The sequence below is a fragment of the Gobio gobio genome, assembly GCF_949357685.1.
Source record: "Gobio gobio genome assembly, chromosome: 15".
Taxonomy (NCBI): domain Eukaryota; kingdom Metazoa; phylum Chordata; class Actinopteri; order Cypriniformes; family Gobionidae; genus Gobio; species Gobio gobio.
In genome coordinates, this window is record NC_137108.1 from 39,035,504 (window position 1) to 39,047,736 (window position 12,233).

Below are 12,233 nucleotides of genomic sequence, written 5' to 3' on the forward strand. Positions count from 1 at the left end.
TCCAGCTCGTCGGGAGCAGCTGGGGTTAGGTGTCTTGCTCATGGACACCTCGACACTTGGTCAGGAGGAACCGGGGATCGAACCACCAACCTTCCAGTTTGTAGACAACCTACATGAACCACTGAGCCACTGCCGCCCAAACCTTCGCCCAATCCGTCAATCCAAACCTGTTACACTTTTGTTCATCTTCGAAACACAAATGAAGACATTTTAATGAAATCTGAGAGATTTCTGCCCCTCAGTTGAAAGTCACTATAGGATGACACCAAAATGGAGCCATAAAAAGAGCCATAAAATGATCCATATGCTTTATGTGAGAAACGGTCCGATATTTAGTCATTATTCCCTGTAAATCTTGACTGTATGAACTCACTGAGTAAGTATTGATGTCCAGTTCAGAAAATAATTGTTCTTTTGAGTCGTATCTTTTTAATGAATATCAGTTCACAAAACTGGTCTGAATGATCTCTGTTTCAGCTCGATTCACTCATTTGTTAAAAGCCTATCAGTGAATAACAACTTAAGGTTCCTCACACAAAGCATCATATAGACAACTTTTATGATATTTTTTATATTTGTTTACTACTTTTTCCCACTTTTTCCAAAATTTAAAAAGCTCTAACATAAATTTCATTCAAATGAAAGAGCGACTTTTTTCCCTTTGAGTTCAATAAGAAAAAGACATGGGTTCCAAACCCAATAAACTCATCTGTTCATCTTCAAAACACAAATAAAGATATGTTTGATGAAATCAGAGAATTCCTCTGTTGAAAGTCTATTCACCCAAATCTCTGATGGTTTTAAAAAAACGTTCATAAAAAGATTGCAAAAGAAATCCATATCAATCAAGTGGCAAGCATGTACGGTTGAGCTTCTGTTTACCATATTTGTATGTTTGCTGATCAGTGTTTACATGTGAATAAAACCTACATTAAATCTGTTCATCATATGAAGCGATCATAAGAATTATATTAAACCACTTTGTTCATATGGATTTATTTTGCAGTTTTTTTTATTTATTTTTTATGAACGTTGTGAAACATCAGAAATGAGAATGAATAATTGATGACACAGTTTTCCTTTTAGGGTAAACTATTCCTATAAGTTTAATTTGTGCATTAAAAAGTGTTTTTTTTTTTTTAGCAGAATTCAACTATATAATCTGCTTTATTAATTAAGCAATGCATAAAATTTTTTAAATAACCAAGTTGCATGCACTTGTTTCGCTTTGCTTCAACTTATTCACTCCAGTCAAGTGAAATTGCTCGTTGCATTATTATTGCATTACACCAACCGAAACAATGACTACAGAGCTAGTACTCATGATAATATTACAGGGAGAACACATCAACAAAAGCATAAGTGAAAACAGCCAACAGTAAACCATATAACTGATTAATGCTGGCTTGCATGATGGGATCTCAAGTGGGTCTAAAACTTAAGCTAAAGTGTTGAGAGAAATTCATCCCCAAAATGACATTTCTGTCATCGTTTTCTCACCCTCATGTTGTTCCAAACACGCTTGACTTTCTTTCTTCTGTGAAACATGAAAGGAGAATATTTTAAAGAATATCACTTTAAAGAAAAGTGAATGAGGACTGTGGCTGTCAAGCTCCAAAAAGACACCAGGAACCATAAAAGTATGATTAAAATCCTCTGAAGCCATTGCTTGTGTGAGAAACAGTCATACATTTAGTTATTTTTCACTGAAAATCTTGACAGTGTGAACTCACTGAGATCATGAGTGAAGTATTGATATCCAGTTCAGAAAAGTGTTCTTTTAAGTCAAATATTTTTCAACGAATCGGTTGATTCAGTTCACAAAACTGGTTTGAATGATCATGTTCTTGGATTGTCAGTGAATAATGATTTCTGGTTCCTCACACAAAGCATAGCTTCATAAAGACTACTTTTATGATTGTTTTTTTTATATTTTATGCTATTTTTTCCTTTCTTTTTTGAAATTTAAAAAGATCTAATATAAAAATAGCATTGGAATTTCGCTAAAAAGAGACTTTCTCGTTTTGTGTTCAATATGAAAAAGAAATTCATTCGACTTAATGCAGCACTCTTAAATGAATTTGTGATTAAACTGATGAAAGAAAACTAGTTGCAACTCGGAACACTTTAAATAGATATAAACAAATATAATGATGAAATAATTTTTGTACAGTGCAATATTTTTTTCCTCACACTCACAAGGTGCTAAAAGCGAGAGTACCAGGCGCTAACGGCAAAGAGCGCAAATGAATGGTTAGAGACTTGCAGTCACGTACACAGTTAAAGTGAGGCTCAGGGACTAGGTAATCTCCTGTTAATTTGTCCTCATTTGTAGTCCGCGTGAAAGCTTCATCAAAGCCACAGTCCTTCCGTAATCGCTCAATCTTTCACAGCCCTTAAATATGAGATGTAGTGCTGTCCACGTCCTAATATAACACTCATTCTCCCCTGACATAATACTATAAAGCCTAATATAAACATAAATCCATGGAAACCAGTAAGGGAGAGAACAAATAGTATACTTAAAAAACACAGATGCAAATAAACTCAGATCTTCACATGAAGCTCATATTTAAAGGCGTTATGGTCGAGGATTTCAATATGGAAGAAATTAGAGCAGGCAAAAAAAAAATGCTAATAATATCCAATTCAAACGTGTCTGACTTTGCAGGCATTGAATAGTTGATGTCTCAAAGAGAGAGATCTCTTGATCAAAATGAAGTTTTAATGGCACGTCTCAGAGCTGTCTTGCCACATTTAAAGTGTCTACTGGGTGGAATATACTGTCTGGGTTTCTTCTCTCCTATTTCCGTTGAGAAATGAGTAGCAGACTTCTAATTTATTTGAATACACAGCCCTAGTCATGAATTCATAATTGCTCCCTGATCATATTTATGAATACCAATTATAAACACAGAAGATGAAGTGCCATAAGGGGATGATAATTCTCAGGTTAACCCTATTATACTGTACTTGTTTGGAGTTTTGTTATTTTTTTTAATAAAATGTTGGTATGCTATTGGTTATTTTATGAAACTTTTCCAAGATACTGGAATTATGTTTCTACTGTATGATGTGCAAACGTTTGGTTTGTGCTTGTTCATTTTCACAAGGTGATCCACGGAGCTCCATGAATGAGTCCAGCAGTCTGCTCGGGGGATCGCCTAGGCGTCAGTGTGGCCGTAAAGGATCGCCCTATCACACGGGTCAGCTTCACCCGGCAGTGCGTGTTGCTGACCTCCTACAACACATCAACCAGATGAAAACTGCAGAAGGTTACGGCTTTAAACAGGAGTATGAGGTAGATTTTGTTTTGTTTTATATTTAATTAAACGTAGGAGGGCGGAGCCAGGCTAGGTATATCATAAAACAGCTGGACATTTTAAGAACAAAGTGGAATATAAGTTGTGCTTAAGGATGTCTTTTTTAGTTGGTACTCGTTGGCATACTTTGTGTGTGTGTGTGTGTGTGTATATATATATATATATATATATATATATATATATATATATATATATATATATATATATATATATATATATATATATATATATATATATATATATATATATATATATATATATATATATATATATATATATATATATACAGTGAGGAAAATAAGTATTTGGAAACCCTGCTATTTTGCAAGTTCTCCCACTTAGAAATTATGGAGGGGTCTGAAATTGTCATCGTAGGTGCATGTCCACTGTGAGAGACATAATCTAAAAAAAAAAAAACAGAAATCACAATGTATGATTTTTTTACTATTTATTTGTATGATACAGCTGCAAATAAGTATTTGAACACCTGAGTAAATCAATGTTAATATTTGGTACAGTAGCCTTTGTTTGCAATTACAGAGGTCAAACGTTTCCTATAGTTTTTCACCAGGTTTGCACACACTGCAGGAGGGATTCTGGCCCACTCCTCTACACAGATCTTCTCTAGATCAGTCAGGTTTCTGGCCTGTCGCTGAGAAACACAGAGTTTGAGCTCCCTCCAAAGATTCTCTATTGGGTTTAGGTCTGGAGACTGGCTAGGCCACGCCAGAACCTTGATATGCTTCTTACAAAGCCACTCCTTGGTTATCCTGGCTGTGTGCTTCGGGTCATTGTCATGTTGGAAGACCCAGCCTCGACCCATCTTCAATGCTCTAACTGAGGGAAGAAGGTTGTTCCCCAAAATCTCGCAATACATGGCCCCGGTCATCCTCTCCTTAATACAGTGCAGTCGCCCTGTCCCATGTGCAGAAAAACAGCTCCAAAGCATGATGCTAGCACCCCCGTGCTTCACAGTAGGGATGGTGTTCTTGGGATGGTACTCATCATTCTTCTTCCTCCAAACACGTTTAGTGGAATTATGACCAAAAAGTTATATTTTGGCCTCATCTGACCACATGAATTTCTCCCATGACTCCTCTGGATCATCCAAATGGTCATTGGCAAACTTAAGACGGGCCTGGACATGTGCTGGTTTAAGCAGGGGAACCTTCTGTGCCATGCATGATTTCAAACCATGAAGTCTTTGTGTATTACCAACAGTAACCATGGAAACGGTGGTACCAGCTCTTTTCAGGTCATTGACCAGCTCCTCCCGTGTAGTTCTGGGCTGATTTCTCACCTTTCTTAGGATCATTGAGACCCCACGAGGTGAGATCTTGCATGGAGCCCCAGTCCGAGGGAGATTGACAGTCATGTTTAGCTTCTTCCATTTTCTAATGATTGTTCCAACAGTGAACCTTTTTTCACCAAGCTACTTGGCAATTTCCCCGTAGCCCTTTCCAGCCTTGTGGAGGTGTACAATTATGTCTCTAGTGTCTTTGGACAGCTCTTTGGTCTTGGCCATGTTAGTAGTTGGATTCTTACTGATTGTATGGGGTGGACAGGTGTCTTTATGCAGCTAACGACCTCAAACAGGTGCATCTAATTTAGGATAATAAATGGAGTAGAGGTGGACATTTTAAAGGCAGACTAACAGGTCTTTGAGGGTCAGAATTCTAGCTGATAGACAGGTGTTCAAATACTTATTTGCAGCTGTATCATACAAATAAATAGTTAAAAAATCATACATTGTGATTTCTGGATTTTTTTTTTAGATTATGTCTGTCAGTGGACATGCACCTACGATGACAATTTCAGACCCCTCCATGATTTCTAAGTGGGAGAACTTGCAAAATAGCAGGGTGTTCAAATACTTATTTTCCTCACTGTATATATATGTATGTATGTATATGTGTGTGTGTGTGTGTGTATATATATATACCTTTCCAGTAGTCTCAACAATCATTGAGTTACAATATAGAGTTAATGAAGTAACTGTTCCTTGTAGAGCACCTGTTTTTTTATTTTTAATGTTTAAATAGCTGTTTGACAACGCTGGTTTTGAGTTTTTATTTCAGAGCAACCACATCTATCGTGCTAGTTGGGCTTTGATAGCATATCTTTGAAAATGGTTGAGCAAGAGGTTTCTGTCATAATAATATAAATCTTTCACAGCTGCCACTACAGGTTTTCTTTATTTAAAGAAGTCAGTATATGCTTGGGCTTTAGTGTTGCTTCCAATGTGGTCTATCGGCGCTGCTGTTTTCTTTGTAGAGGGACCTGTCGGTGCAAACAGAAGTCTGGCTGGGAGATTTCCAGCCTCCAGAACTCACCGTCTGCAGGCCTTGTCAAAACAAACCTCTGCATTTCTCTGCAAACACATTAATGCAAAGATGCAAAAACACACTCCAAACTTATCAATTCTCAAGGTTTTTTTTTTGGATCATGGCAGCTTGTTTGCTGCTCATCTACCAGCCCAAACCAGGCTCAATCAATTGTATCAATTTAAAAGATTTGATGCAACTAACCTGACAAACCTGACACATTATAGCTTGTTAGATCAAGAAAGCACTTTCCAGTTTTGTGTGCAATATGAACAGACAGTCAGCAGCAGTCTGAGACTAACCTCAGCCTCAACAGCTGGTATAGTCAAGCTGATCAACCATCTAAACCAGCTAAAAACATGTAAATTCACCATCGGAAAATGTGTTTTGGCAAAATTTCCAAATATGAAAACACTGCAGTAAAGCTTCTACTGTTGCATTTCATTATCATAATTGAACCTGTTTTTAACCAGGTTGTTCCATTTGAGATTTAAATAAATTTTACAAGAGCGATCAGGCCAAGAAAACCACTAACCAGATCCAGATGGCATCAAACAAACAACATATTAATAATAATTTATAAGCAATAACATTCAAATGTTTCCATTTATTTGGATTTCGAAATAGATGTAAACTCACTAAGAGTATTCAGATCAAATCCAAGACAAATTTTGCTAATTTTTCTAAGATTTCTTAGAAGAAAACGATTTGGCTCATCACAATGTCCTGGAATGGAATAAAATGTAATGCTGTGTTAATTTAGTATCAGTTATATACTATTATAGTATGTATTAAAGGGTACATAACACACACACACACTTGCCAATCTCATATTAACCTTGAGTACCTATAGAGTAGTATTGCATCCTTCATATCTCCGAAGCGTCTTTAGTTTTATCATATTTATGAAAGACAGATACGCTGTACCAATCCTGGACCAATGCTGTACTGAACTCGTGGAGGCGTGCAGTGGGCGGAGCTAAAGAGTCACGCGTACACGTACACCTATGACACACACCCACACAATACATCATGGTGTTATCCTTGGATAGTTTTCGTTTTGTTGACATTATATGCACTTGCACGCCGATTGCCAACAAAACACAGTCATTTGATGCAGTTTCAATCATCGCCTGCGGTTTCGACTCAAGAACCGAGAACAAACAAACACACTTGCAGAACTCCGTTGCTGCTCCTGGAAAACAAACTGCATCCACTGTTTCCTTAACGCTGGGTTATTTGGGAAGCTGAACAAGGTTATCTTTCCCTCACAACCAAAAACACACTTCTTTAGTGACATTGTTGATTTCGTGGTCTAAAAACAAAATGACAGCACTGCCGACTGTTTTTGTAACCCGAACAAAGCTTGTTGATGGGCGTGCTCTTGCGCACGTTCCAGTTGATGTGTGTACACGCTCATCCCTTTAGCCCTTTATGACGTCACACAGGGCCATACTCGGAAAAAAAACTTTCTGAAACTTGTTCGAATCCTGAAGGAGTGTATTTGGCTCAGAAAATACAATGTCAAACGTCCAGCTTGTTTTTTTTATTTATTTTGGCCATGTTTAACATGAGAATCAAACTCTGACCATCACCCCCCCCCCCCCCCCCCCCCCTTAATAATTTGAATTAGCTTTTATTTTTATATGTTCAGGCATCATTTCTAACTTTTTTTTTGTTTTTCATGTAATATTTCTATTTTATTTTACTGAATACAATCTTTAACAGTTAAAATTTTATTTAATAACAAAACTGACATAAAGTGACAAGTATGTTATAAATGAGCAGTTCATAATGAACCTTAATGCATTATACATTACGTAGCACGACTGTGTCTTAAACTTGCTTTTATACACTGTTCTGAAAGTTAGTTGAGTCATTCTTCACGGACAGGTTTGCATCACTCCCCCATGGACTATAGAGCAGCAGTTATTGAGATGAAAGTAGAGGTCATATACCCCCTCAGCAGTACTGCACAAAGAGTGCACTACACTGCTATCTCTTTTCCTCCCTCTATCCCTCCCTCTCTTCCTCTGTAGCTAATTGTTTCTCCTCAGAATGTGGCTTGAACGTCTTCTCTTTGCGTCACACTCGTGTGGACTGTTGACTCTCCTCTATCTGTTGTTGTCCCAGAGCTACGAGACAAAACATCCTCCACGCAATCAGAGCTCTGCCACGGGCCTGACTCTCTGGAGCTCCGCTTGTGGACTCATTAAACTCTCCCCTCAGTGTGAAACAGATTCAGCTCAAAAATCAATACGCACTCTGGACATAGTGACACTGTGTGTGTGTGTGTGTGTGTGTGTGTGCGTGCGTGTGTGTGTGTGTGTGTGTGTGTTTGAGGTCAGTGTCTTTGTGCTTCATAAGCGGAAAAGAAGAAACACAGAGTTTGAGAGAGAACACGAATGTAACGACAGGGATTCATAAGCTTTATTTCCCCGCGGACCACAAGTACAGTCCATTGATCAGTACTTATTGACATGATCTTTATTTTAGATAGAGTGGAAAAGAGAGTGTAGAGGTCTGTCCTTCAAGCAAGGTGCAAAAATAAGGGGTTTTGGGGTGTGTTTGAGGACTATATAAGAATATTTAAATAACTTTTTGGCTTGATTCTCAACAAAGTATATGTTGTTTATAAAAATATCTTCTTTGAGAGATGGTTTGCTTGAACATTGAGTTTCTGCTCTATTTCCTTAAAGTATTAAATTAAGTGGCATCTTTGTAATGCAAAGATGTTCTCCATGTACTTTTTGAGGTTACTGTATAAGAAACACACACACACACAAACACACGTGTGTGCAGTGTATGAGGTAACGCATTACAAATAATGCCAGTTACTGTATGTAGTCAGATTACTTTTTTCAAGTATCTAGTAAAGTAACGCATTACATTTAAATTTACAAACAAACATTTGAGTTACTTTTTCAAATAAGTATTATTTATTGACTGCCAGCTCTCCTGTCCCTGTGTTGAGAGAAATTGGAGTGCAGTGGTGTTGTGTGCGCTGTGTAAACTTGATTATTGTAGTTCTAGACTAAATGTGGGCAGGCATTTACATATCTCACTTCCACATAAACAGATTCAGTATTCCTCAAAATGAATAAAAACAGTGAACTGCAAACTCAAAATATTATGCAAACCTGCAATAATTAAATATGTTAAATTACACAAATATACTTTCTGTATTTAATCTCACTTTATTAAGCAATGTCTTTACTGTTGACCTTTGATGAATCAATTCAACCATACTAATAAGCAAAAATTACTTTATAAATGTCACATTCTTTCAGCCTGATGCTTAATCATTTAATTTCTGATGTGAAACGGCCTTTTATACATAAAAAAGAAAAAAAGTACGAAAAAGTGACACAAAGTAATGTAACGCATTACTTTCCATAAAAAGTAACTAAGCAATGCAATTAGTTACTTTTTTAGGGAGTAACACAATATTGTAATGCATTACTTTTAAAAGTAACTTGCCCCAACACTCTGTGTGTGTATAATTTTGTAATACAAAAAAAAAGGAAAACATTTCTGTCCCATTTGAGTTCACTAGAATTGGCAGTAAAGTGCTTACATCTAATAAACCTAGTTTCATGTCAAAATTTTGCCTCTATTCACATTTATATTTCATTGCATACCAGATTTGATGGTCAGGGTTAGGTAGCATCTGAGAATCTGAAATAAGATAAGGATGCAAATCAGTTCATTTAGAAAATGTTTTGGTCTACATGGTGCTGATCCTGTGATATTTAACATTTTGTTTTCCTTTCCTGCTGTCCATTGTGTAATTTAATCCTTTCATCACTTTTCAGTAATTTTATGCAGTTGCACATAACAAATCAAGTGTTAAACATAAAACTTTTATGTTCAACAGAACCATGAAATCATATTTATCCTTCGTGAAAGTGGAATTGTATTTACTTTAGCTTAATGTAATATCATAAAATACAATTTTCGGGGGGTTGCAAAGCAATCCAGTCTCTCTGGTCTAAATGCTATTTATGTCAAAATTTGTCTTTTAATAAAATGCATTTCAAACAATATCTAAGGATACTGTGATTATCTCTCACAACTAACATAAATGCTCTCTCTCTCTCTCTCTCTCTCTCTCTCTCTCTCTCTCTTTCTTTTTATTGTATATTTGTAGAGCTTCTTTGATGGCTGGGATATCAATAAGAAGAAGGATAAAACTAAGGGAAGAAACGATACCCTGATGGGTTGTGAGTCCATTTATTTTTTCAGTCTTTGCATGCTTTTAAAAATATCATGAATTGAAGAGTAATGCCTTTATAATTGTTCCATTTTGTATGGCTGTTAAAGCAACACTATGTAACTTTTGGCGCTCTAGTGGTTTATAAACAAAACTGCATGCGTCTTGCGGAAAAACATTGTAGCTGGAGCTACTTCTCTCTGTGTCTATGACGAGTCACACAGGTGCTGTGATACTCCGCAGTGGTGGCGACCCGACAGAAAATAATATAATGAATATAAATAGTCTGAATATAATCACTTATATTGATTCAGTATAAGACAAAAACACGGTTTGGACTCGCTCATTATATAAATTCTCACTCATTATATACATTTTGAGCACAAGAAAGTTACATAGTGCAGCTTTAAAACTCACTTTGGTTTCAGAATGTCTGATAATGTAAAGCTTTTATGTGCCTAAAAGTAGAAGGGGAAAATTCACTAAGAATAAATTGCACCAGCTGATAGCATTGTTTATTTAAATATACTGTTTGTGATGTTTTAGGACCCAGTTTACTAAAGGAACTTTGCAAATCAGATAACAGCTTCAACATGCCAACACATTTCCTATAGTAAAACTAATTTGCATAGAAAGGAGACTTGTTTACTGCACAAAAGTAATGCTGCTGTTTAGGGACTTCACCCCAAAGTGTGCTCATGCGATTGTGTTTGTGTTTCAGATGACCGTCACAGGGTGAAATTGCACCCGCTGCTCGGTGATCCCAACTCCGACTATATCAACGCCAATTACATCGATGTAAGTCAGCGGTCACATATTCTCTTCAGCCAGACTCACAAACATTCACACTGTTGCTGTTATTATGTAGCTCCCCTGGAGTTTATTCGATATCTGTCGACACTCTCGCTTAGCCTTGCCATATGTGGCATGTCATCATATAAGTTTTGATAGGAAACTTTTTAGGCCTCTAACTGTCCTTTTTGTGGTGGGTGAGACTTGGTAGCTTATTTTTGTCCTGGTGTATCTGACCTCCCAAAAGATTTTGGAGAGAATTTGGTCAGATATGAAGCGTAGCCTACTGACATGTTTAATAAAGTGTTTAGGGTCACTTTATGCCTTCCCCTTTAATAAAGAGGCAATAAACCTTTCCCTCTCTATAACTGCTTTTCAGAGCTGGCCTAGAGTGCACCAGGTTGTGAATTGACCACCCTCTCAAATTTTGAAATTGAGAATGAGAAAATGTTTTTTTAATTTTGAGAGTTTTGGGGTGAACTTACGCTTTAAAGAGATTTAAAAATCAAAACTCACTCCAAAACCTTTTGTTTTCCTAACCTTGACTGTGTGGACCTTAGATACAGAAAGGGATTTGCTGAATTATGTTTATTCCAAAAGAAATGCTGTAAGTATGTGTAGTATTGAGTGATTTGAAAGAGAATGAATAGTCATGAGTCAAGACAAATAGATGTAATTATATTGGGGTATTTTGTTATTTTTCTCCTCCAAATCTTTCATAATTGGCCATAATATCAATTTATCTTGAAATACCTTGGAATTCCAGTGTTTTTGGTATAAACCAATATACAGGAGCAAAACAGAGCATAGGCCAATTTAATAAGAATGGATTTTTATTTATTTTTTTATTTATTTTGGCCTTGAGTAGAAAAGCACAAAAAGTCAAGAAAGGACCAATAATGAAAAGATGCTTCTCTTTAGTGTTTTTGGTAAACCTGGCAGTAAGTAGAGGCTATTAGGGAACATATTAAAGTAAGTGCAGCCCTGTTGTTAAATGTGTTTGCTTCTTTTCATTGCTGTCCTTTCCTTTTGAATATCTCTTGAATCAGCCCAATAAATGAACTTGCAAGGAACTAGCTTAAACAAGAATAAATTAGCAATTTAAAGGAGAAGTGTGTAATTTTTTTGATTATAAAATACTTTCCTAGCCTAAAAGCCTTGCCATTTGTAAAGCCAATTTCAAAACATGCTGTTGTTTGAACATTTCAACCAGCCCCACATAGCAACACTGATTCAACCAATGGAGTGAGTTTGGGGGCGGGGCTATCAGTTTGTCCAACCAATGGCAGAGAGAGGGAGTGCATTTTTTTTAAATTCTGTTTGATGGCACTAGAGGCACAGAAATTACACACTTCACACTTTAAGGTTAGTCTGCAAAGATTTACCCACCTTCACATCCAAAATGTATGCCTCCATTTTAAGTGTCTTTCCCCTGGCGTTAAGCTTAGCCAGCTAACACAAGTCTCTCTTTCTTTCTTCCTTCTAATTCTCTCTCTTTCTGTCTGTGATCTGTTAATCCTCTAGCTCTTTTCAGCCTCTCATTAACTAGAGTCTGTCTTGTCTTTTTCTACCCCCCTTCCC

At 36.7% G+C, this 12,233-nt stretch overlaps 1 protein-coding gene across 4 annotated transcripts in view; it reads left to right on the plus strand.

Annotated features, from left to right (window-relative positions):
• ptprub (protein tyrosine phosphatase receptor type Ub) overlaps positions 1-12,233 on the plus strand; it is a 322,943-nt gene that overhangs the window by 272,448 nt on the left and 38,262 nt on the right. For all 4 annotated transcript variants that reach the window (XM_079836102.1, XM_079836104.1, XM_079836105.1 and 1 more), the window contains 3 exons: positions 3,114-3,301; positions 9,798-9,870; positions 10,582-10,658. In XM_079836102.1, the coding sequence (XP_079692228.1) occupies positions 3,114-3,301; positions 9,798-9,870; positions 10,582-10,658 (338 nt within the window). The remainder of the gene's footprint in view (positions 1-3,113; positions 3,302-9,797; positions 9,871-10,581; positions 10,659-12,233) is intronic.